The sequence below is a fragment of the Pecten maximus genome, chromosome 5, assembly GCF_902652985.1.
Source record: "Pecten maximus chromosome 5, xPecMax1.1, whole genome shotgun sequence".
Taxonomy (NCBI): domain Eukaryota; kingdom Metazoa; phylum Mollusca; class Bivalvia; order Pectinida; family Pectinidae; genus Pecten; species Pecten maximus.
Genome location: NC_047019.1, coordinates 47,897,988 through 47,925,959, shown reverse-complemented (window position 1 = coordinate 47,925,959; position 27,972 = coordinate 47,897,988). Strand labels below are relative to the sequence as shown.

General features: G+C 37.2%; 2 protein-coding genes across 8 annotated transcripts in view; one reads left to right on the top strand and one right to left on the bottom strand.

The window, feature by feature from the left end:
• Positions 1 to 15,742, bottom strand: part of LOC117328230 (DENN domain-containing protein 5B-like) — a 66,762-nt gene extending 51,020 nt beyond the window's left edge. For 3 of the 5 annotated variants that reach the window (XM_033885682.1, XM_033885685.1, XM_033885684.1), the window contains exons 1-7: positions 15,525 to 15,742; positions 9,818 to 9,927; positions 8,357 to 8,891; positions 6,086 to 6,106; positions 2,135 to 2,260; positions 1,703 to 1,887; positions 338 to 1,103 (exon numbers count right to left, since the gene is read on the bottom strand). In XM_033885682.1, the coding sequence (XP_033741573.1) occupies positions 338 to 1,103; positions 1,703 to 1,887; positions 2,135 to 2,260; positions 6,086 to 6,106; positions 8,357 to 8,891; positions 9,818 to 9,927; positions 15,525 to 15,618 (1,837 nt within the window). In that variant the 5' untranslated portion in view covers positions 15,619 to 15,742. The remainder of the gene's footprint in view (positions 1 to 337; positions 1,104 to 1,702; positions 1,888 to 2,134; positions 2,261 to 6,085; positions 6,107 to 8,356; positions 8,892 to 9,817; positions 9,928 to 15,524) is intronic. The other 2 variants (XM_033885683.1, XM_033885686.1) reach the window with 2 other exon arrangements.
• Positions 15,721 to 27,511, top strand: LOC117328231 (uncharacterized HIT-like protein Synpcc7942_1390). Of its 3 annotated transcripts, none has more exons than XM_033885687.1 (6): positions 15,721 to 15,820; positions 17,253 to 17,384; positions 18,984 to 19,127; positions 20,809 to 20,913; positions 24,687 to 24,759; positions 27,298 to 27,511. In XM_033885687.1, the coding sequence occupies exons 2-6, from the start codon at positions 17,271 to 17,273 to the stop codon at positions 27,387 to 27,389; spliced, it is 528 nt and encodes a 175-aa protein (XP_033741578.1). In that variant the 5' UTR covers positions 15,721 to 15,820; positions 17,253 to 17,270; the 3' UTR covers positions 27,390 to 27,511. The 3 variants fall into 3 exon arrangements, with proteins under 3 accessions (XP_033741578.1, XP_033741580.1, XP_033741579.1); XM_033885689.1 differs by having other exon boundaries at positions 15,734 to 15,820; positions 17,270 to 17,384; XM_033885688.1 differs by lacking the exon at positions 15,721 to 15,820 and adding an exon at positions 15,938 to 15,960.
• Positions 27,512 to 27,972: the final 461 nt, after the last annotated feature.

Here is a 27,972-nt window from a genome sequence, read left to right as displayed (position 1 = left end):
ACATATATAGTCAAATACAGATACACATAAAATTTTCTAGCATCAAATATACAAAAGTAATTCCCTTATGAGGATATATTACTGTTATTTTTTCAAGGGATATAAATATACCCCATATACCTGACAGTGGAATCTAATTAACTACCTGTATCCACTAGAGTTGTACACTGTGTGTTAGTGGAATCTAACCTACCTGTATCCACTAGAGTTGTACACTGTGTGTTAGTGGAATCTAACCTACCTGTATCCACTAGAGTTGTACACTGTGTGTTAGTGGAATCTAACCTACCTGTATCCACTAGAGTTGTACACTGTGTGTTAGTGGAATCTAACCTACCTGTATCCACTAGAGTTGTACACTGAGAGTATGTGTGTGTGATATTTTCCCCTAAAACCTCCTTCAGAATCTTTAGTCTGGAGTCAAACACTCGTAGCTGTGGTTCCTGGTCTTCCCACTGACTCAAAATCTTATTGTCTACCATTGTTGCAAACATCTGTGTCTCAGTAAACGAAGACAGAAATGGGAGATAGCCCTCAGGCTGATCACTAAGGAATGCTGCCTTGTCAAAGTTCTGCATTGACTCTCTGTTATTTAGCCAGGCATCCATGTCCTGGTTAGGCTGTATCACAAATGTCTCATAGGAACTAAACAGGTGAAGAAAATGATTTAGGAAAATCTCACGCACTGTGTTGTTGAACTTGAGGTCCTCAATTTCCTTTACACTCATGGACGATGGGTCACGTGACCCCATTTCCTTACTATCCTTGCTGGGCATGTCCGAGAACTCCTCAATAGAAGACCACACACCTGTTTTCTTAGCAAGTGCAGATATCTTAGCAAAAGCTTCACTCTGTTGAAGTATCTCCATTTTGTTAGTTTTTACTGTGTCCTCCTTATTTAGACTACGACGAGGACTGGCCGGTTTAGGGTTTGTCACAGGCTCAGTCTTGGCTGTCTCTACCTTTTCTCGGTATAGTCGTGTCCGGTGGATACCACAAACATTAACCAGCTCCTCTGTCAGCTCCTGTAGGTGAGGAAACCTTGGTAACTCTTCTGGTACTTCAACCGTCTTCTCATCCAGGTCCACGAAACACATGTTAGCCTGCACAGATATACATTATAATAAGCTTGCATAATCACATGTATAATGTTAGTGAAAAGCAACAACCATGAATGTTGGTTTTATCTTTTTAAATAATATATTATATATATACATGAATCATTTTTTGTGTCTATACATGTACACATAAAAGTCACTTTTTGTGACAAGGGATATTAATAATATTATCACTATAATTGTGACTATAATAACTCTTCGAAATTCTATTAAATCCATCATTAAGCAGACTTGACAGTATAGATATACAAGTTATCTAAGTTCTATTGCATTTGATTACCTAGTTAGAATTTAATGTACTTCTAAACCAACAAAAACTAGAGATGATTTTGACCATATAGACAGGAGACATCCTCAATCACGTCCTACATACACATACTAAGTATCAGGTGATTGTAACAGATATCAACATCAATACACCAGACATTAGTTCAATTATTTACACATGGAAAAGTATAAAGAAAGTTGATGTTAAAAATGAAACTTTCACTTTCTGAAAAATACCAGGAAATATGTTTTGAATTAATATGGATTCCAAACTGAAAGCATACATTACAGACAATTTAGGAGAAAGTTGGATTTACCTCACTGGGAAGTTCAAGCTCTGAGCGGCTCTCACGGCCATGGTGAAGCCCCATAATGAATGGCACTGGAGCATCCAAGAAGTGGGTGAGTGATGCAGGCAAGATCGGCACATAAACATGCTGCCATGCGAATGGGAAAATCAGTGCGTTCATACACTCTGCCACCAACATCAGTCGCTGGTAATCTGGTCAATCATAAGATGATGAGAAAATCAAACAGCTTTCCTATGACTGACAGTCCTTCAGTAAATCACAACTAATTTATGTGTAAGTAGAAAAACAACATTCATTATAATTCATTGAATAAAATGTTAATAAAAAGATCATTATATTATAAGAATATTGTTACAAAAGTGTCTTTTAATCAACCGTCATTGTATCACAGTACCACATTCCACATTTATTTTTGATATACAGTAGACTATAACTGACCAGATGCATAGATTAAGATCTGGTGTTCAAGTAAGACACTGGTGAAGAGTTGGATGATGTCCCTCACTTCAAGGGATCGGAACAAGTCCCACATGGAGAAATCAAACAAGGGCAGCTCACTCACACCTGGCAAATGTACAAGTAGTATAATAAAACACATGTATAAACCAAAAATACAGTATTTAATAAAAGCTCGAAAGATTAGTTCAGTTTTGTTAGATTACTTCTGCTAACAAAAATGGAACAACAATAATGTCATACGACAGCAGTCTTGGAACAATACGAACAGTGCTAACTGGTGATATATATAGTGCTATGTGCTAACTAGTGATATACATAGTGGTCAGTGCTAACTGGTGATATATATATAGCGATATGTGCTAACTAGTGATATATATATAGCGACCAGTGCTAACTGGTGATATATATATTGACCAGTGCTAACTGGTGATGTTGCGAACAGTGCTAACTGGTGAAATATATAGCGATCTGTGCTAACTAGTGATATACATAGCTACCAGTGCTAACTGGTGATTAACGATCTGTGCTAACTGGTGATATATATATATTGACCAGTGCTAAATGGTGATATATATAGTGACCAGTGCTAACTGGTGATATAGCGATATGTGCTAACTAGTGATATATATAGCGACCAGTGCTAACTGGTGATATATATAGCGACCAATGCTAACTGGTGATATATATAGCGATCTGTGCTAACTAGTGATATATATAGCGACCAGTGCTAACTGGTGATATATATAGCGACCAATGCTAACTGGTGATATATATAGTAACCAGTGCTAACCGATGATAAAGCAATCTGTGCTAACTAGTGATATATATATATAGTAACCAGTGCTAACTGGTGATATATATAGCGACCAATGCTAACTGGTGATATATATATAGCGACCAATGCTAACTGGTGATATATATAGCGACCAATGCTAACTGGTAATATATATAGCGACCAATGCTAACTGGTGATATACATAGCGACCAGTGCTAACTGGTAATATAGTGACCAGTGCTAACTGGTGATATAGTGATCAGTGCTATCTGGTAATATAGTGACCAGTGCTAACTGGTGATATATATAGCGACCAATGCTAACTGGTGATATATATAGTGATCTGTGCTAACTAGTGATATATATAGCGACCAGTGCTAACTGGTGATATATATAGCGACCAGTGCTAACTGGTGATATATATAGCGACCAGTGCTAACTGGTGATATAGTGACCAGTGCTAACCGATGATAAAGCGATCTGTGCTAACTAGTGATATATATATATAGTAACCAGTGCTAACTGGTGATATATATAGCGACCAATGCTAACTGGTGATATATATATAGCGACCAATGCTAACTGGTGATATATATAGCGACCAATGCTAACTGGTAATATATATAGCGACCAATGCTAACTGGTGATATACATAGCGACCAGTGCTAACTGGTAATATAGTGACCAGTGCTAACTGGTGATATAGTGATCAGTGCTATCTGGTAATATAGTGACCAGTGCTAACTGGTGATATAGCGACCAATGCTAACTGGTGATATATATAGTGATCTGTGCTAACTAGTGATATATATAGCGACCAGTGCTAACTGGTGATATATATAGCGACCAGTGCTAACTGGTGATATATATAGCGACCAGTGCTAACTGGTGATATAGTGACCAGTGCTAACCGATGATAAAGCGATCTGTGCTAACTAGTGATATATATATATAGTAACCAGTGCTAACTGGTGATATATATAGCGACCAATGCTAACTGGTGATATATATATAGCGACCAATGCTAACTGGTGATATATATAGCGACCAATGCTAACTGGTAATATATATAGCGACCAATGCTAACTGATGATATACATAGCGACCAATGCTAACTGGTGATATACATAGCGACCAGTGCTAACTGGTGATATATATAGCGACCAGTGTTAATATTACAACCAGGGTAGGTAGGGTATTTACATTGACTCCAGTAAGTAGAATGTTACATTAGCTATTATCTAAATATGTAGGTATATTATATAAATTAACATTGGAATACTAAGTAGAGTATTGCAGTATAATCAATTTAAGATTAAACAGGCAGACAGTACGTAGTAGAGATCGACCCATAGAAGATATATACATATCTTATCTAAAATCAATATAATCAAACATCACATCTTAATTTATATGCAATGTACAAAAAAGATAAACAATAACATTTTTACGTATCCAAAAATGTGTGATCACAGGAAACATATTGGGATTGGTGGTTTAATTTAAATGTGCAACATGCAAATCATAGAACCACTACGTTTTATATACTATCTACAGCTAGTTAGTATTACACTGACACATATTCACAAATAAAACCACAACAAGAGTTAAATTCTATTACATATGGCTATATTTACAAACAGAAACACAAAACAAAATTTCCATCAAAGACAACTGATATCATTATACTTCCCCACCAGGATTGTGAATGAAGATACTTATTTCTCTTTATTGATCAGTAAAGGAAAGTGACTAAACTGGGGAAAGAGAACAGGCCCAGCTGGATGACATCAGGAATACCAGGGACAAAATTAACAACGTGAACTTGCTCATGAACAAAAAATGCTTATGGAACTGGAAAGGGAAAGGGGGGATTAGGAGAGGCAACTGGGAAAATATTGAGAAAGAGAACTGAGCCAAATAACTGGCTCTTATATAACATTGGGGAAGGGAATAGGCTCTTAATTATATGACATTGGGGAAGGGAATAGGCTCTTAATTATATGACATTGGGGAAGGGAATAGGCTCTTAATTATATGACATTGGGGAAGGGAACAGGCTCTTAATTATATGACATTGGGGAAGGGAACAGGCTCTTAATTATATGACATTGGGGAAGGGAATAGGCTCTTAATCATATGACATTGGGGAAGGGAATAGGCTCTTAATTATATGACATTGGGGAAGGGAACAGGCTCTTAATTATATGACATTGGGGAAGGGAACAGGCTCTTAATTATATGACATTGGGGAAGGGAATAGGCTCTCCTATGACATTAAGAATGGGAACAGGCTCTTAATTATATGACATTGGGGAAGGGAATTGGCTCTCCTATGACATTTAGAATGGGGGCAGGCTCTTAATTATATGACATTGGGGAAGGGAACAAGCTCTCATATGACATTTAGAATGGGAACAGGCTATTATATGACATTGGGGAAAAGAACAGGCTCTCCTTTGACATTTGGAATGGGAACAGGCTCTCCTATGACATTTGGAATGGGATTAGGCTTTCAGATGACACTGGGAAAGGAAACTAGCTTTCATATGACATTTGAAAAGGAAACTGGCTCTCCTACCACATTTGGGAAAGGAACAGGCTCTCATAAGATACAGAGGTACATAAATCAACATGTTATCTACCAGGAAAGAATGCTACAATAAAATATACAGAGCTATAGCTATAGCGAGGATCACTCTACCAACACAAGTACTTGTAAACACTCAATCTAAAGGACATAATTAAATAAGGAGTGCTACTGCCACAGCTAAATACAAAATTTGATATTTTACGATATATTTATGATAACAATTAGAAAGCAGGTTTATTGTAAAGAAAGCTGCATTGTAACACATAACATGCATGTGTACAGACAAATCCCCTGTAATTACTGATAGAGGTACAACTACCGTAATCCTTTAACAATTAATCTCTCATAGCCATGTATAGATCTTCTTATTTGAAAATTGCAAGAAATGCTTTATTAATCAGGATGTTAGATTTGGTATTTTGGAAGTCTGTAATTGTTCTTTATTTTTAAGACATTAATGAATAGTACAGTGTGACAGAAAATCTAAAACAAATACATATATGAGATTGGATTGTTAAAGGCATTTGAGCAGACAGGAAGGTTAGCAAGGACAAACACAAACCTTTCACCTCCCGCCAATCCACTGTAAATCAATCAAAACAATCAACATACAATTATAAACGATCTCATGGTCAAGTGGGACAAAGCCTTAAAAACTCCAGTTTAAACTTGATCACTAAGCTGATTTAATATCAACAAAAGTCTCGCATCAACAATTTATAAAGGTTTTTATCTCAAAGTGTAAATTGTATATATGATTCTTACTTCAATAAACATGCACTTGTACTACTTGACCATATTAATTTCTGTTATATAATGTGTATCATTATAATCTTGTTCTTTTTTATCACATACTTTATCATGATGCAGCAGAGCTATAGTGATTTACATAATTTGTAAGTCAATTACATGCATATATATCAACCATGTTTTGTTAGCATTTCCCACATGCACTCTCATATATGATAACTCATACATAAACATTTCATAAAGACATTATAATCTAAAGAAGTCAATTGATCAACATTTTCTTAATTTTTTCAAATATGTGTAGCTATCAGTCAGTGATGTGGCTCTTTGTCATCTTCATCAAACATGAGATGAGGGGCCTCTCACATACTTATATTATGTGGCCTCTCACATGTCTATGTGGCTCTGACACACTTATGTGGCCTCTCACACATCTATGTGGCCTCTCACACACCTGTGTGGCCTCTCACACACTTATGTGTTATGTGGCCTCTCACGTATGTGGCCTCTCACGTATGTGGCCTCTCACGTATGTGGCCTCTCACATATGTATGTGGCCTCCCACACACTTATATTTATGTGGCCTCTCATGACCTATGTGGCCTCTCACACACCTATGTGGCCTCTTACGTATGTGGCCTCTCACACATGTATGTGGCCTCCCACACACTTATATTTATGTGGCCTCTCACACACCTATGTTGCCTCTCACACATGTATGTGGCCTCTCACACACCTATGTTGCCTCTCACTCACCTATGTGGCCTCCCACACACTTATATTTATGTGGCCTCTCACACACCTATGTGGCGTCTCACACACTTATCTGTTATGTGGCCTTTCACACACCTATGTGGCCTCTCACACACATATGTGAACTCTCAAACCTATGTGGCTTCTCACACACTTATGTGGCCTCTCACACACCTATGTGGCCTTCACACACCTATGTGGCCTCTCACACACCTATGTGGCCTCTCACACAGTTATATGGCCTTTCACACACTTATGTGGCCTCTCACACACCTATGTGGCCTCTCACACACCTATGTGACCTCTCACACACTCATGTGGCCTCTCGCACACCTACGTGGCCTCTCACACACCTACGTGGCCTCTCACACACCTACGTGTCATCTTCATCAGACAAAGAGTTGAAGGGCCTTAAGCCTTTACATAAACTGACTTTTTGATTTGCATTGGTTCATTAACACCTACATTCTTAGTTGGAAGTGTAAATGAATCTTAGCACACAATGTATATGACTTAAGTGGCACCATCGATCTCAGATTACTTTATTGATTCTTATGTTGGGCACCAAAACATTACGCATAATCTGTTATATGATGATATCGTATAATGGTATAAACAAGAGGCCCATGATGCCTGTAGTAGTGTTCACCTGTAATTACCATCCATATAGCAAGTTATTTTCAAACATGATTTTTTTTCATTTTTATTCAAAGCTTGATTGTTTTGTGTTCTAGTAGCTATATATAGATGTAGTATCTGACAAATGTTAGTCATCATGCAGCATACAGTTGTACATGTATATTGGATATTGGTTTCCATGCAGTTAGACCTGTGTCACTGTGATTATATTATGACTTAACTTGCTATTGGCCATAACAAGTATACTATGAATTTGGGTATAAACCAATCTTATTTGTAACCATAACAAGTATACTATGAATTTGGGTATAAACCAATCTCATTTGTAACCATGATAAGTATACTACCAGTACAAATTTTGAGTACCAGAATAAACCAAACTTATTTGTAACCATGACATGTCTTGATACCAACAAAACATATCTGTGACCATGACTTACTTGTCGGATACCAATTAAACCTACCCCTGATATGCATACTTTGTAAACATATTTGAATTTTTGGTCAAGAACAAGGAAGAATTTTAATTTACCATCAGATTTTTCAACTTTTGCAGATGTATCTTGTCCTTAATATTTTTGAACACATTTATTGTAATTGTTCAAAGTAACTGCATATCTGTCATTAATTTAACAATTTATTGTTGTTTGCGATCTTAAATGTCCCATATACATACACTTAAGGAACTTACTTGGCCTCTGACAAAAGATGGGCATCTCAACACCATAAAATTTGAGACTGCGACCAGGAGGGGGAAGTGGGACTTCATACAGTATATTATAGACATAGCTCTCCAACGTCAGGTGTGTGTCTAATGGTTTTGACACCGCTTCGTACAACTGTCGTAGGAACTGCCGTGATGCTCTCACAAATGGCATCTGCATGATGAGACAGATTGTCTTTGTCACAAAAAGTTTGTCCTTTTCTGGGTTATAAGTGCGGGCACTGTCTCTAGGACTTGTTTGTCGCCGGTCATGTCCAGGTCGAGGACTTGTGTCGCATGACGAGCGTCCACTATCCATAGAACAGCTCGTCACTTCAGCCTGGTACATATGCTGGAGTGTCTCCATGGCAGCACTAATTTTCTTGTCATTGACTTCCTCATAGTAAGTAAAGGCTGACCCAAAGTTACGGCTTCCATCTTCTTTTGTAATGATAAAGGAATGGAACTTGGGTCGACGTGAATCTCTTTGTGTTCGAAATGTTAATCCTTTTGGCAAGGAGAGCTGTAAGATAAATTAAACAACAGAACAATGATACACATATTTTAGAACATTTACATTGTTGCACATTATCTAGTCATTATAATCTAAGAGATAGAATGACTGATCTATAACCAGTACTGTACCCTGTGTAAGTATATGTATCATAAACATTCTAGTCACGATGCATCTAATGATAAATTTCAGAAAATGTTCAGCTAATTCAAATATTTCCAAGAAAAGAATTAGAATGACTCTATATTATCTTTTGATAATTATACTGTGACCAGAAATCTGGTTGTAACTACCACATTATATTCAGTCTATCAGAAGCTACACATTACATGCAGCTTGATATCTGTATGACCCCATGGTGGGATATACAATTTCATACTTCAAATACTGAACTGCATTCACTTTTTGCAAAATTCAACTAGCCTGGGATAGATTTTCATAGCGTACATTGAAATTTTCACCAGCCCTGACATGGGATCTAGGTGTCTAAATTTAACACAGCTATATAAAGCCACAGACGTCATGACATCATAGTTACATATGTGACATAAATTACTTTCTTTTACACATCTGGGTAAATATTTCAAGAAAAAAGTTTGTTCATGAAGTTATTGCATTCACAATGCAACCATTAGAATGATTTGTCCTGTGTTGTAATGCTGTAACCTTGCATGACCTTAAGATAAAATGCCCAAGTAGTGTTGATCATTTCTGGTCATGATTCATATACATTTGTCTCTAAAGTTTCACAAAAAAATGATTCCTTAATGTGTAACTCTGATAAGAAAGTGGTGCCACATGCTCTCAAAATCATAGTCTAGATTTAAATGAAATAACATTGGATTATGTTTCATTGCTGTGTTCTAACAGGACACTATAGAAATATTGGATTTTCAAGTGTAGCAAGCTTAATATACTATGTAACAATAAATTACCATGCCGACAGCGTCTTTGTCGAATGGACTCCATGGTACTGACTGAGGAAAGTGTAACAGCACTTTGGACTTGAATGGTCTGTCAAGGGGAGGGCACTGCAAATTGTCACCTAAAATTGTAAAACAATAAACTATTGTAAATTGTCTAGAGTAATAAAAAAAAGTTCTTACTTGAGAGTATGTTTTGACTTTTGACACTTCAGATTTAATTACGACTATTGTGTTTGCAAGGACTATCCACATGAACCATCAAAGCATATATCTATATCTTCAAAAAGACTTGCCAGTCCTACTTATTTAGGAGGGAGATCATACTTTGAACCCCAAATTTAGGCATAGAATGTCTTTATTAAAATTAATACAGGGCTTTCACCTGTCAGGTGAAAGTCATAAAAATAAATCTTTCAGAGAAGACAGTTTCAATTAGATTCAAATATGTAGTTTTATAGTATCAGTTTGTCAAAACCAGGTTGCATGCATATGTATTTTTCACAAGCTTAAAATTCTGAACATTACATGCATAACCCATTTCACCTATGGAGGTTTTATAACAACACCAGGGTTTACTATTTTTTATTGTTCTTTTTGCATTGCAAAGTGATCACCTTATGAATAATGACAGTTGGTTTTTGCTCAATATAATGCACATAGAGATGTTAATTAACAAGCATGCTGGTTGGTATTGCTTTAGCAATACAAGTCTCTTACTGGCCCCCTCTGAAAACAGTAACAGTGACCTTGACCCAAAAACCCTAAAACTTGAACTTGATCTGTAGCTATTCATATTGAAATTACATACCATTTCACCACACCGGAGAGCTATTCGCTAATAATAATTCCTATTACAATACAACCAGAGACTTATATACTAAAGGGATTCGCGACAAGCTTATTGGCTTGCCAAATGACACCGACGAGCGGAAATTGGGGTAATATATCCCAGAGTGCATTTCTGTTCCAAATATACGCCTGAAACACGGTCAGCTTGATGACAGCTCATAGAAGATTATTATCCGATAACAAATCAAACGTACATGCATATTTTTATGTAAACAAGTATTTTATTAAAAAAAATTATGGGAATAAAACGTATTCCGTCGTACTTTATGTTCGAAAGACTGCACATGTGATCGATCTCATTACGGTGATTACCACGTTGGTTAGCTTATGTCTGGTGTTAAGACGATGCTACATGGTCTCAGTTTATGTTAAACTTCTTTTTTATTTATTGATCAATTTCAACACAATTTTCAAATTATTGTTGCTTGATAGTTACTGTATCGTATGAAGTCAAACTTGTTGTGTTATTCACTGTGAATATTTAGTAATCGCCCAGTGAAAATTAGTAAACAAAACAAGAGAAAAAGATGGCAGGTATACTGTAGTATACTATCGCCCATTTTGTTTTTAACTGGAAGGTGTATATAATTTAAACAATCCATCAATTATATTCAATTCAACTTTATTATAATATTTATAATTAGATTAGTGATTTGATGACTATAATCTTTAGAATTTTATATAGTGATAATCATGACTTCCATTAACATTGATCTCATGAATAATTAAAGCCATTATTGAAAAATTGCATTATTTGGAATTAATTGAAATAGCATATATCAGTCTAATTTAAGCAAATTAAATATTATACTTTTAGTAAATTATTTAGTGTTCAAAACAGATATTTGATACAGAATTGCAGGGATTGATCATTTTGCATATAGCAGACTTTAAATGTCGTGGTATATTTCATTGTATTGCGGGGGAAATTAATAAAATAAAAAGTTATGTTTTTATTCATTATGGCCAATATATATTTTCATAAAATTTACCAGTTTTGTTCATATTAGAGGTTTTATTTTTTTTTAATTTTCATTTTATGACATTAATTAAAGAGGTTTGGTGTAAAGATGTTAATGGTATATGTTATATTAGTTTATAATTACATATAATGTTTATTTATTTAACTACTTCTAAAGTATTATTCAGTATCATTTAGGACATTCAGCAGATATCCATGACATGTAGTTTGTGTTATTTCCTAATCTGAAGACGAAATCTTCATGGTGATAATTGATCCCGCCAAGTTCTCCCCTACTCCATCCCAACCTTAGGGACATTGATCACACCTTACCTTTGATAAAAACATTAACAACACCTGGCCATGGGGCATCTCCTAATAAACTCAGAGGGGGGTCCATTCAGAATATGTGTAGAGTATACCTGTATGTACCTGTACTTCTGGCATGGGTCTACAGAAAAAATTGTTGCCACGGTGATCGCCTGGGCTCCCCCACTCCATCCCAACCATAGGGACATTGATCACACCTTTATTACCTTTGAGATATACATCAATCAACAGGTGTGTCGCATTGTCAACACCTGTCCTGAGGCTGGCCATGTCCATCTCCCCAAATCACTAGATTAAAGGGAGTTCATAGCATGCTTTGCAGTATACATTCTAAACATTTACCTGTACTCTGGAAAACAAACATCCCTCAGGTGTGTCCTCATTCCCCAATTAAACTTAAATGGGTCCATTCATAATTTCATTTGTGTACAAATGATTCCGATTTATATAATTATATGTATATATATATTTTTAGGCTAATTTTCAATATACGAAAAAGTTACATTTGGGACATATGAATTTACTACAGGGTATTTGAAATTTGAATGTTTCAAAATTAAATCTTATAGAAGCTTCACTGTCTATTCTATACCATAATGTATCATGCTTATCAAACTTGATTTTTTTTTTTCTTTCAGAAAGCCAAAGAAGGAAAGATCTACAATTGGTACATAACCTAAGCACTATCAAAGTATTCAATATTAAATAATAAAATATTATCAATCATCATACATGACAGTATTTTTTTATCATTTTACTTTAGAATTTTGCTTTTGTCTAATAAACAAGAAATATCTTTTAAAAAAACAAACGGCATAGTTTTAACGCTGGTGTTTATACTGTAAAACTGAATCACTGGTCTAGTGGTGGATGCAGATGACTGACTATTTTTCTCAACTTTTCCTTTCTTATTAGGTTTAGGGTCTTCAAAGTCACTATCACTATCGAAAATATAATAATCGTTGTCAGTGTATTTCTCTAACAATACATCTAAATTTAGATCATCATCCCATGACAGTAAATCAGACGACATTTTCCATATGTTTCTTTATGAATCTTTAACGGAGAAATGATGCTTTTTTCGGTTAGACACTATACTTAATCATCGTTGTTGACATCTGCCGATATACGTTACAGTGCACATGTATAAGTGTCGCCATTGTGAAGTTATCTTGGTCGAACGCGGTGACACATGCATGTGCACAGATAGCCGTCGCCATCTCTTGGCACGGCACATGTCACTAATATAAACAACTCCGATATCCACCTAGTGCGCAGCCGCAGCGCTTGGTCTCACTAGATCTCGTGCTTAATATACTTCAGGTTATGAGAACAATAGACGAGGTCATGCCTCGGCGAGAAAAGCGGAAGTTTCGAATCCCATAATATCAGGGGTCGACATTAACGCTTGTCCGATTGCCCGGTACCAGACGAAATTGATGTCGGACAAGTGAAATCATTAAAGTACTTGTCCGACGGGACGGGACAAGTAACAAATCTGTCTTTGTGTTTTATTTATGTTATATTCTGAAGTCAAAACTGATTCAATACTCACTGTAAAATGAGTAAAAACTCCTTTAAATTGTGTTAACCATCGAACGGAAGTGAGTTGATCATGCTTATTAAAGCTTCATTCGGAACTACATAGAAATGATGGTAGACTTCCGAGGGCTCTCGAAAACATGTAAACGGTATCACTAGTATGTTAGAAACGCATGCGAATGCTGTACATGTGAGAGCATTGATACTACGACAGATACCGTCTGCTGGAATCGTAATAAAAATGAATCAGTTTTGATATAATTAAGGAGGCTACAGATGAAGCAGACTACCGTGCCCTAGAAAACGGTGACATGTTTTAATGTTTTAGTAAGTTTGTTTATAGTTTAGTCGAACAGTTCTTCATGAAAGTTAATTATTTTAAAGTACTTCATTCATCTGCTTTTAGGTAAAAAAAGGATGGTTTAGTAAAACTTAAATAACTTGTAATAATACTTTCTTGCTGTTTTATTGTTGTTAGTAATTATTATGAGTCGAAATTATGGCTTGCAGTGCTTACCTCTACTTTATAATAAATCATCTCGCTGTTTACACATAACAGATGGAAAGTAGAAACACATGTAGGACAAGTGATTATTTCATTCGGACAAGTGAATTTATCTTATAACTTGTCCGAAGGGACAAGTGCAGAAAAAAGTTAATGTCGACCCCTGAATATAGGTCTCTGATACAACCAAAGGACTCGGTTTTAAAATTTTAAGCATCAGGTAACATCTGTCATGCCCACAACAAAATTTTATGCAGTAAATCAGGTGTTATATCTAAATTTGATGTTTCCAATATGAATGATGCGGTTTTATGCTTAAGCTGGATGTTGGAAATCAACTGTGAATATCTGGATAGCATAGAAACATAACAACATGTACAATCAATCAAAAGAAAAGTTTTAACCATGATGTATGTCCCTTTAAAATATTGGAAACTATGTTGTGATACATTGTAATTCACTAATAACATTTGTAGAAGGGTTAGTCTAGGATTTGGGGAATACTACGGTACCCATTATGAAATTTAGGGGAAATGAAGGGCTGCATGCAGTGTCTTAAATTATTCTTTAAACTGTAACATTTTACAGCTATTCTTTGCAAAAATTCTTACATATTTCATCAAAATTTGGGAAATTTCCCCTGTTTTGGAGAATTTTCCACTGTTTTATGAGATTTTTTCTTGATGGGGAATAAGTTTTTATTCAAAGGGGGCCCGGGAAACACCATTAGTGGGGAGTACTACCTAATTTCGGTAGAAAAATTGGTCTAGATCAACCTTTGAGAAGTAAAATAAATGACTGTATATTAATGAATTATCAAATGGGTTCCAAATTATTTCTAAAAAGCATCTGTTTCTATTTTTTAGATACATTTTCAGTATCTATTTGTGAATCACTCAATAATTCAAATATTCAATATGAATTATTCAGATACCTGCTACCTTATAATGATATTTCCTTCTAAACCCCCACCCATGCTGATTAGTTTTAAAAGGTTTATCTAATTATAAGTAATGAGTAGCCAATGCAATAATTATATTTATCAACTCCCAAGGAAATTGGTTCCCCACATGCACGGCATGCAAATTAAATATCTTCTAATCAGAACCAAACCGCTTCAATTTATTTTTCATTAATATTCATGTATATGTGTTTCAAAAATAAAATGAACGTTATATTTATCAGCAGAATAGAAAACAAAGTTAAGCAAACGACTTCAGTTTCACCCAAGTGTGACCTGGTGATCAGCGTACTCCATCACCTGATCATCCTAATGACTGATCATGGTGTCAGATCGATCTCATTGTCTTGTGCATAGTATTAATTGTATGTATTCATGCTGTCATCTCAATGTTGCACGGTATCACTGTACACGTGTACAAAAAATGTCACAAAATTAAGTTCTATAAATCTCTTTCTGTTTATATACGACACATGTAGATCGTTTCACTCGTCAATGAGTACAACTCAAATTCACCGGGGGTAACACCCTGAAAATCAACAATGGTTGCAGAGGCTGAACAACGAACCTGATAGCGTATCCGGCTCTAATCCAGACCCCGCATCCAGCCCACAGACCACGAAATAGTCCGCAAATCGACTGGGGTTACCCTGGTTTGTCATCCCGTTGTCTTATCCCTGATGTGTCGAGGCATTTTATCAATCAAACTCCGATCTGTTGTTGTCAGTCATCGAGATATTTACATGTCTGCTTCTTCCTGTTTATTATTGCCGCCAGGTGGCGCTGTCATCATAAGTGGAGCTGATTATTATTTCAAGCGTAGTTTCGCTTTGGCTTGCTTTAGGTTACGTGTTGGATATAAGGGTAAGTAGGACAAGCTAAAGATCCAACTGAGAGCAAGTATTTAAATAAGTTAAGTCATGTGATTGTAAAACAAGCGAGTGACGCTGTCAATCGCATGAACGACCAAAAATGTGTTACAATCCATAAGTTACTTGCAGTAGGTAAGCTTAACGTTAGGTATGTCATGCAGGACAGTCGAAGGTGGAACATATTTAATGTCACCTCACAATTACCCAAGATGTGAAGCAAGCCTTTATTTAAAATTGACGCATTTAAATTGGAATGGTTCGTTTAAGAAAGAATATTATGAAAAAAAGTTAAATAGTTATATGTTTAAAAGTCGTCCAGAGAAGCTGGATCTGAGTCCATCTGAACTAGTCCTAGCCCGAGTTTCCTCTGGGCCTGGCACCATGTGTGGCTGCTAGTCCCAGAGCCCCATGTTTTTGTACAGGAAGAAGTAGCCAGCTTCCTCTGGCCCTGACACCAGACATTATAGACATTCTGACAGATAGATGCCTGATTACACCAAAGTAATTTGGGTAATATAACAGAGTTCTGAGCTCCATATACAAAATACCAGGTGTCAGATATATATATATTTTTTTATCCTTATAGAATACTCGCTCAGTAGCCCGAGTTTCCTCTGGCTCTGACACCATGTCTGGTGTAGGGCCAGAGCATACTACTATATGAAAACGTGGAATTCTCCGAAACCGTTTGGTGTCACTAAGATTTTGGTGCAAACTCCATAAAATCGGGCATGACATAACAATATGGATGGAATATAACACTTATATGGGACTAAATGGGTATTTTGGGGTAAATAAATATCTCATTTATCCATATGTGTAAGGTAGGTGTTATGTCGTACCAGATTTTATTGTATTTGCACAAAAATCTTAGCGACACCAAACAGACTGTCAGGGAATTCCACGTTTTCATATAGTAGTGCGCTCTTGCTTAACACCAGACATGGTGCCAAGACCAGAGGAAACTCTGGCTACTCACTTAGTTGATTCTTTATGTGCAAATCTCTCATCTGATTTACCAAATTAATTTTTTTTCTACTTTAGAATTATCTTGCCTTCACTAGGTGTTTACATGCTTCCCACGAGTCAGGCTAGATAATACACTTGGTGTCAGCAGTTATGTATATAAGATTATTAATCAATATCAATTTTAACTACATTAAGTATGACCTGTGAAAGAGCTCCCTGGAATGTGTCTGTCTCTTAACAATAGTTATTGAATTATTAACACTTCTTCCTGGTAATGTCCAAAAATGACAACATATTTCATTTCAACGTATATCAACTTCAAAGTTGCTGTAGAGCTAGTTGATGTATACAGGCCCATTTGGCCTCTTGATAATGAAGTTTTCAATTTTAGGCAGAAGAAGTACTAACAACACACATTTACCCCACTAATATTGATTATCAAATGCTGATTGTAGACCTGAACTGTTTAAAGGATGTTTACGACCATTCTGAGGAATGTGTGTAGAAGCCAACACCAGCTTTCTGCCTTGAAGTACATCGCTGTTGTCAGCGTTGCTACCAGACTCAGCGTAGTACAAGGATCAAAGGTATTGGGGTACAGATAATATGTATAAAATCCTGTATCAGTGTATATATTGTAAAAGGTACTGGTGTACAGATACAAATGCATTAATATATAAAATCCTGTATCAGTGTATATATTGTAAAAGGTACTGGGTACAGATAATACATATAAAATCCTGTGTCAGTGTATATATTGTAAAAGGAACTGGGTACAGATAATACATATAAAATCCTGTGTCAGTGTATATATTGTAAAAGGTACTGGGTACAGATAATACATATAAAATCCTGTGTCAGTGTATATATTGTAAAAAGAAAGGGCTGATGTGGTTTGTACATAGTGTTAAAAACAGTATCTGTCACTCAGCTGATGGAGGATGCTTCTTTGATTCAGGAGCCGAGGTAGAACTGCAGATTATCACGATGGCACTTACAGGAATCTGTTTTTCCAGTTTTTTCACATTGGTGCCAAGATCCCTCTGTGATCTCTTGTATACTGTAAAAGTAAAAATATTCGTAGCATGGAAATTTTCACTTATTTCGCGATCATTAAATCTCAGGGAAAATATCCACATGCGAACATATTAACATGTGAAAATTCTGACATAAGAATATTTCAACCCAATTAACTAAATACAACAAAATCCAAAACGCATGTCCGCTTCAAGTGTCATGTCATCCATGTTGTGTAATGTTGTCCTGTATATAGCCGGTCAAGTGTTTGAGACACAGAGCCCTATATACTAATATGAAAAATGATCTGTAATGAGATTCAGGACTATAGATCTATAATGACTGCTGTATATAAACCCCAGTGATATTTACTCACTCTTACCGCTCTCCACGTAACCATGTCCCCCGATATGGACACTTCCATTGTTACATTTCAATAGATTATAAAGACACTAGTCTGGTACAGTACTGTATAGTGTAGTGGAGTACGTGTATAGTGTGTTTATAGAAATCCTGTTTAGGGTATTTCAGTAAAAACGCTTAATTATTAACTACACAGTTACACTATGCACTGAAAAATAATTTTAGCAAAGTAAACAGAGACATCACAGCACAAAAATGTATCTTCAGCATTACACTGACAGCGAGAAAATATCTACACCACAAAAAATTTGAAAGCTGACTAAGCGAAAATTTCAATGTGTGAAAATATCTACTTTTACAGTTTTTATTACTATGTTTGTTTCTCGCAGTTTTTATTACTATGTTTGTTTCTCACAGTTTTTATTACTATGTTTGTTTCTCACAGTTTTTATTACTATGTTTGTTTCTCACAGTTTTTATTACTATGTTTGTTTCTCACAGTTTTTATTACTATGTTTGTTTCTCACAGTTTTTATTACTATGTTTGTTTCTCACAGTTTTTATTACTATGTTTGTTTCTCACAGTTTTTATTACTATGTTTGTTTCTCACACTTGCCTATCATTTGAGGTCTTTGACAGATCTGAAAATTATAATTGTTGGGAAAATTAGACTTATTAAACAGTTCACAAAAGAAATAAACCATGGTAGTGATCAAGATGTTTTGATATTGTTGTGATTGTAAGTTTTGAAGATTTGAATTGAATGAGGTCTAGTTTTTATGAATCATTCCCCTTATTTCATTAGAGTATCTGTACATCGCCCCAGAAATGTAAAGATGAAGTGAAGGCTGCTGTGCATGCTGTCAAACCCTCAACAGCGGGAACAACCATCTTCAGCAAGATTCTGGATAAGACTATTCCTGCAGACATTCTGTATGAGGACGATAAGGTATGAACACACACAATTCTACATGTTATATTTTGTAACAGACAATATAACCAAAAAAAAACTAAATAAGTCGCTGGAAAGAACAAGCAAAAACAATGAATATTTAACTTGACAGTGCCTGTAATGCATTAATGCCCACACACAACAAAGCATCCCATGCAGTGGGGGTCAAAAGTGACAAACAAATTAAAGGTCACTACTGACATGGGTCCAAAGTAACAGTGGGTCATGGGTCAAAAGGTCATTATTCTTGACCAATTACCACCAGAATGACAATGTGATCAACTGTATAACTTGATGTTTATGATACAATGGTATAAATATGTTGAGGGGATCAGGACCCTATAATGTCCTTGATTTAGAACAGAGCGAGATAGAAAGACATTGGTAGCACTGTATTACCTCCTTTCTCACCTCATAAAATGGCAGGGCATAGAATGAGTGTCTGTAGTATGTGAATCAGAATTACATAAAAAGAAAGACATCATTTTATATCTTGATACATGTATCAGTATTACACAAGGTCCATTGAGTAATTGAGTAAAAATGAAACCACCAGCTGATGAATATAGAGTAACTTATTTTGTCTCCACTTCAAATGAAGGAAGACATTGTATAAGAACAGTTTCTTCTTCTGGTTCTAATAATTTCGTGTATAGGCCATAACTTCTGAACTGTTAAAGATATGTTGATTTAACTTGAAGGATACCCGCATCAACAGTAGCTGAAAAGCAATGCACTGCCGTTAGGTCATTTTGACCTTGACCTTAAGGTAAGGTCAAAGGTCAAATATGTGAAAAAGTTTACAATAGTTTCTTCCCATGGCTATTACTTCTAAACTGTAGAAGATATTTTGATGAAATGTAAGGCATACTTGCATGTGAAGTTACATCACTGACCTTGACCTCATGGTCAAACAAATGAAAATTATTTAGCTAATTCTTGTTTTTCCAATAATTCTTGTCCCAGCAATAACTTGTAAACCATTAAAGATATCTTTATGCTGTATACCTTAATTACCCACTGACAAAGTCCAGTGCTCCATCATTGGATCATTGTGACCTTGACCTCAAAGTGGCCATGATAACTCAGTCAATTAGAGTGTCGTCCAGGTAACCTCAGGTGAAGATCCAAGGTGCTCAGTTCAGTGCTCATTTGCTCCATTCACATATCGGTTTGTGTTTTTCGGGAAGCTGAGAAACGGGCCAGTCTGTACTGTCATGGAAGTGTCCTTGGGCAAGACACTTTTCCCTTATTGCTCTGGATGGCATGCAATAGGCCTCCCATATGTTGTCCAGTGGAATAATCACCAACTAATACAAGTAGACCCTGCTTCAAAATGACCCAGGCTGTTCATGAGGCAATAAACCCAGCAAACAAACAAACAGAAAACCATGACCTCAAGGTCAAAGTTCAAGTAAATGTGAATTTTGTCTTGGCCATAATTTCTTAATCATTGAAGATATCTTGATAAAACTTGCAATGAACATGCATTACCTGAAGCCAATGTGCATTGCATTACCTTACTGTAAGGTCACATTGACTGAACTCTTGTGCAGTATGACCCTGACCTTAGGTCAAAGGTCAATTGAATGCAAAAATGATCAATGCCTAGTAAGACAGAAGAGACATATTTGTTGATATTTATATAACATACATGTATTGTTGTGACGGTTTACAGTGCATTGCCTTCAGTGATGTGGCTCCTCAGGCTCCAGTTCACTTTCTAGTAATCCCCAGGAAACCTATCACAGGGATAAACGCTGCACAACAGGAGGACGAGCAGGTACGTGTCCAGTGACATATCATTTGTTTGTACTAGTAAATTGTTACAACTAAAGGATAAGTGAGCTTATGTCATGGCATGTTCTTCATGATCCTTCAAACTTTTCACTAAGCCTTTTTCTGCAGTGATTCTGGGTTTGATGTGTCCTTTAGAGAAACACTTTGTTTTGAAAAAAAAAATATGCATACCTAAGATGTTGATGGCTGGCCTATTGTGAAACAACTTTCAATCAAATATGCTCTGTAAAACTTGATATATTTATTATAACAAGGAACTGAAATTGTGGCAAGCTTACAAAATGAAATTATAATCCCTTAAGTAACATCCTATATAATATCAAAATCGATCAAAATCGATCAAAATCCCAGCTGACCATTGTGGAGGTGTTGTCCATGTGAGTCATAAGTTAGTGCCCCCTAAGACAGCTGACCATTGTGGAGGTGTTGTCCATGTGAGTCATTAGTTAGTGTCCTCTAAGACAGTTGACCATTGTGGAGGTGTTGTCCATGTGAGTCATAAGTTAGTGCCCCCTAAGACAGCTGACCATTGTGGAGGTATTGTCCATGTGAGTCATTAGTTAGTACCCCCTAAGACAGTTGACCATTGTGGAGGTATTGTCCATGTGAGTCATTAGTTAGTGCCCCACTAAGACAGCTGACCATTGTGGAGGTGTTGTCCATGTGAGTCATAAGTTAGTGCCCCCTGACCATTGTGGAGGTGTTGTCCATGTGAGTCATTAGTTAGTGTCCCCTAAGACAGCTGACCATTGTGGAGGTATTGTATATGTGAACCATTAGTTATACCCCCTAAGACAGCTGACCAGTGTGGAGGTGTTGTCCATGTGAGCCATTTGTTAGTGCCCCCTAAGACAGTTGACCATTGTGGAGGTATTGTCCATGTGAGTCATTAGTTAGTGCCCTCTAAGACAGCTGACCATTGTGGAGATATTGTCCATGTGAGTCATTAGTTAGTGCCCCCTAAGACAGCTGACCATTGTGGAGGTATTGTCCATGTAAGTCATTAGTTAGTGCCCCCTAAGACAGGTGACCATTGTGGAGGTATTGTCCATGTGAGCCATTAGTTAGTGCCCCCTAAGACAGTTGACCATTGTGGAGGTGTTGTCCATGTGAGTCATTAGTTAGTGTCCCCTAAGACAGCTGACCATTGTGGAGGTATTGTATATGTGAACCATTAGTTATACCCCCTAAGACAGCTGACCATTGTGGAGGTGTTGTCCATGTGAGTCATTAGTTAGTACCCCCTAAGACAGTTGACCATTGTGGAGGTATTGTCCATGTGAGCCATTTGTTAGTGCCCCCTAAGACAGTTGACCATTGTGGATGTATTGTCCATGTGAGTCATTAGTTAGTGCCCTCTAAGACAGCTGACCATTGTGGAGATATTGTCCATGTGAGTCATTAGTTAGTGCCCCCTAAGACAGCTGACCATTGTGGAGGTATTGTCCATGTGAGTCATTAGTTAGTGCCCCCTAAGACAGCTGACCATTGTGGAGGTATTTTCCATGTGAGCCATTAGTTAGTGCCCCACTAAGACAGTTGACCATTGTGGAGGTGTTGTCCATGTGAGTCATTAGTTAGTGCCCCACTAAGACAGCTGACCATTGTGGAGGTATTGTCCATGTTAGCCATTAGTTAGTGCCCTCTAAGACAGTTGACCATTGTGAGGTGTTGTCCATGTGAGTCATTAGTTAGTGTCCCCTAAGACAGCTGACCATTGTGGAGGTGTTGTCCATGCGAAACATTAGTTAGTGTCCCCTAAAACAGCTGACCATTGTGGAGGTATTGTCCATGTGAGTCATTAGTTAGTGCCCTCTAAGACAGCTGACCATTGTGGAGGTGTTGTCCTTGTGAGCCATTAGTTAGTGCCCTCTAAGACAGTTGACCATTGTGGAGGTATTGTCCATGTGAGTCATTAGTTAGTGCCCTCTAAGACAGCTGACCATTCTGGAGGTGTTGTCCATGTGCGTCATTAGTTAGTGCCCCACTAAGACAGCTGACCATTGTGGAGGTGATGTCCATGTGAGCCATTAGTTAGTGCCCCCTAAGACAGCTGACCATTGTGGAGGTGTTGTCCATGTGAGTCATTACTTAGTGCCCTCTAAGACAGCTGACCATTGTGGAGGTGTTGTCCATGTGAGTCATTAGTTAGTGCCCCCTAAGACAGTTGACCATTGTGGAGGTATTGTCCATGTGAGTCATTAGTTAGTGCCCTCTAAGACAGCTGACCATTGTGGAGGTATTGTCCATGTGCGTCATTAGTTAGTACCCACTAAGACAGTTGACCATTGTGGAGGTGTTGTCCATGTGAGTCATTAGTTAGTACCCACTAAGACAGCTGACCATTGTGGAGGTATTGTCCATGTGAGCCATTAGTTAGTGCCCCACTAAGACAGCTGACCATTGTGGAGGTATTGTCCATGTGAGTCATTAGTTAGTGCCCCACTAAGACAGCTGACCATTATGGAGGTATTGTCCATGTGAGCCATTAGTTAGTGACCCCTAAGACAGCTGACCATTGTGGAGGTGTTGTCCATGTGAGTCATTAGTTAGTGCCCCCTAAGACAGCTGACCATTGTGGAGGTGTTGTCCATGTGAGTCATTAGTTAGTGTCCTCTAAGACAGCTGACCATTGTGGAGGCGTTGTCCATGTGAGTCATTAGTTAGTGCCCCCTAAGACAGCTGACCATTGTGGAGGTGTTGTCCATGTGAGTCATTAGTTAGTGTCCTCTAAGACAGCTGACCATTGTGGAGGTATTGTCCATGTGAGTCATTAGTTAGTGCCCTCTAAGACAGCTGACCATTGTGGAGGTATTGTCCATGTGAGTCATTAGTTAGTGTCCCCTAAAACAGCTGACCATTGTGGAGGTATTGTCTATGTGAGTCATTAGTTAGTGCCCTCTAAGACAGCTGACCATTATGGAGGTATTGTCCATGTGAGTCATTAGTTAGTGCCCCCTAAGACAACTGACCATTGTGGAGGTGTTGTCCATGCGAGTCATTAGTTAGTGTCCCCTAAGACAGCTGACCATTGTGGAGGTATTGTCCATGTGAGTCATTAGTTAGTGCCCCCTAACACAGATGACCATTTTGGAGATATTTTCCATTTCCTATCAATTGCATCCAGGCCTGAATGACTTAACAACTTTAATTAAATTTGGGCTGGAGCATTATTGGGCGAAGGAGTTCCAATGTTGTATAAAATAAAGGGTATGGCACCACAGGGACAAAGGGACAGGACCCTCATAATGGTAAATCATTTTAACCCCTACTTATCCTGAACTACATATGTACTAGATGGATTCTGATTAAATTTGTTCTGGAGTAATATTGACCAAAGTAGATCAAATAAATATAAATGGAGGGTGTGGTACCCCACAGGCCAGGGCCAATAGGGGAAATGAGGTAAATGCTTTTACACGAAGTTAGGGATGCAGGCCCCATTGACCTCTTGTTCTGCATGCCTTTTGTCACATACGTAGTTCTCATAATCAATTTCCTGTTCTGGTCTGTGTTTCTGCTATCTCATGCCACATCCCTGTGTAACTTTGTATTTGGCTTATGATAGTTAGTGGGGCAGGTGACACACCCACTTCTGTGGAATTCTACTTTACACTGGTTTAGTTCAAGATAATTCCTTCGACTTTTCCATCTGATTTGTTGCCAACAATACTGTCAGTATTAACAAGGCATTATGTTAATACACAAATTAAATTTCACACTTTTATACTTATATTTCCAAATTTCTTTTTTAAGCTGCTTGGCCATTTACTGCTGGTGGCAAAGACTGTTGCTGAAGAGAAAAAACTTGACAATGGGTACAGAGTAGGTAAGTGTCAAGGTCATAGGACAATGTGTAAAGAGTAGGTACATGTCAAGGTCATAGGACATTGGGTACAGAGTAGTTAAGTGTCAAGGTCGTAGGACATTGGGTAGAGTACATTTGTTAAGGCTATTGGTCATAGAGTCAAAGAGCATTGAGTAAATGTCACAAGAGGTGGAAGGATGGTTGTCACAATAGGTCAAAGGACAATGGCTACAGAATAGGTAATTGTCACAATAGGTAAAATGAGGATGGCTACAGAATAGGTAATTGTCACAATAGGTAAAATGAGGATGGCTACAGAATAGGTAATTGTCACAATAGGTCAAATGAGGATGGCTTCAGAATAGGTAATTGTCACAATAGGTCAAATGAGGATGGCTACAGAATAGGTAATTGTCACAATAGGTCAAATGAGGATGACTACAGAATAGGTAATTGTCACAAGAGTTTAAATGAGGATGGCTACATAATAGGTAATTGTCACAAGAGGTCAAATGAGGATGACTACAGAATAGGTAATTGTCACAATAGGTCAAATGAGGATGGCTACAGAATAGGTAATTGTCACAATAGGTCAAATGAGGATGGCTACAGAATAGGTAATTGTCACAAGAGTTTAAATGAGGATGGCTACAGAATAGGTAATTGTCACAAGAGGTCAAATGAGGATGACTACAGAATAGGTAATTGTCACAATAGGTCAAATGAGGATGGCTACAGAATAGGTAATTGTCACAATAGGTCAAATGAGGATGGTTACAGAATAGGTAATTGTCACAAGAGTTTAAATGAGGATGACTACAGAATAGGTAATTGTCACAAGAGTTTAAATGAGGATGGCTACAGAATAGGTAATTGTCACAAGAGGTCAAATGAGGATGGCTACAGAATAGGTAATTGTCACAAGAGTTTAAATGAGGATGGCTACATAATAGGTAATTGTCACAAGAGTTTAAATGAGGATGGCTACATAATAGGTAATTGTCACAATAGGTCAAATGAGGATGGCTACAGAATAGGTAATTGTCACAATAGGTCAAATGAGGATGACTACAGAATAGGTAATTGTCACAATAGGTCAAATGAGGATGGCTTCAGAATAGGTAATTGTCACAATAGGTCAAATGAGGATGGCTTAAGAATTGGTAATTGTCACGAGTTTAAATGAGGATGGCTACAGAATAGGTAATTGTCACAAGAGTTTAAATGAGGATGGCTACAGAATAGGTAATTGTCACGAGAGTTTAAATGAGGATGGCTACAGAATAGGTAAGTGTCAAGAGAGGTCAAATGAGGATGGCTACAGAATAGGTAATTGTCACAAGGGGTCAAATGAGGATGGTTACAGAATAGGTAATTGTCACAAGGGGTCAAATGAGGATGGCTACAGAATAGGAATTGTCACAATAGGTCAAATGAGGATGGCTACAGAATAGGTATTGTTACAAGAGGTCAAATGAGGATGGCTTCAGAATAGGTAATTGTCACAATAGGTCAAATGAGGATGACTACAGAATAGGTAATTGTCACAATAGGTCAAATGAGGATGGCTACAGAATAGGTAATTGTCACAATAGGTCAAATGAGGATGGTTACAGAATAGGTAATTGTCACAAGAGGTCAAGTGAGGATGACTTCAGAATAGGTAATTGTCAAGAGAGGTCAAATAAGGATGGCTTCAGAATAGGTAAGTGTCACAAGAGGTCAAATGAGGATGGCTACAGAATAGGTAAGTGTCACAAGAGGTCAAATGAGGATGGTTACAGAATAGGTAATTGTCACAAGAGGTCAAATGAGGATGGTTACAGAATAGGTAAGTGTCACAAGAGGTCAAGTGAGGATGACTTCAGAATAGGTAAGTGTCACAAGGGGTCAAATGAGGATGACTACAGAATAGGTAATTGTCACAAGAGGTCAAGTGAGGATGACTACAGAATAGGTAATTGTCACAAGAGTTTAAATGAGGATGGCTACAGAATAGGTAAGTGTCACAAGAGGTCAAATGAGGATGGTTACATAATAGGTAATTGTCACAAGAGGTCAAATGAGGATGGTTACAGAATAGGTAATTGTCACAATAGGTCAAATGAGGATGGCTTCAGAATAGGTAATTGTCACAATAGGTCAAATGAGGATGGCTACAGAATAGGTAATTGTCACAATAGGTCAAATGAGGATGGCTACAGAATAGGTAATTGTCACAATAGGTCAAATGAGGATGGCTTCAGAATAGGTAATTGTCACAATAGGTCAAATGAGGATGGCTACAGAATAGGTAATTGTCACAAGAGGTCAAATGAGGATGGCTACAGAATAGGTAATTGTCACAATAGGTCATAGGACCATGGGTACAAAGAAGGTGTCATAAGAGGTCGAAAGATGAGCAAAAGTATGATCAACTTGCTTTAAGATCAGTCTAAATTTTCATTACTTTTTGGCTTGATTGTGTTCTAAATCATTCAGTAAGAACAGCTAGTGGGTCATTGCATGTCTTTATATTGAATATGTGTCAAGTGTACTGTTTCATACACTTAATTTCAGTTATCAATGACGGGAAGGACGGAGCTCAGTCTGTGTTCCATCTCCATATCCATGTACTGGGAGGTCGTCAGATGTCGTGGCCGCCAGGTTAACATCACCGGTACAACCAGAGATTTAATCTGTTGGTTTCAATTAAGACTTATTATACAGCTTTTAACCATCTTTTATGTAAATCAATTATTTTAATTAAATTTCATAATGAAATGCTACAAAATGTAGTCCAATTTTTTTAGCTCATCAGGACAAAGTCTAGACAAGTGATTGCTATACCCCTGGCGACGGCATCTACTCAAGCTTTAACCTTGGCCACAGTATATTAAGTGTACGAGATAGGGATTTCATTTTAGACATGTGTTCCTTGTCACAAAGACCTTTCTATTGGTACTACATTTGTAGACCTGATGACCTTGACCATGACCTTTGACCTACTTTTAAAAACCTTAATTCTGAATTTCAACACACTCTGCAAACTATGTTGTCTTCCGACAATTCTTGTTTATTAAAACAGAAATGTTCTGCAACATAACGGATCTTTTCTGAGTCGGGTATTTGATTTAATATAAATTCTGCAATAATTCCAAGAAGCCAACACATAAAATTTGACTTTAAGTAGACCAATTTCCAGCAGGACAATAAAACAGCACTTGTTCTATGGACACATGGATGTGCAGTTGT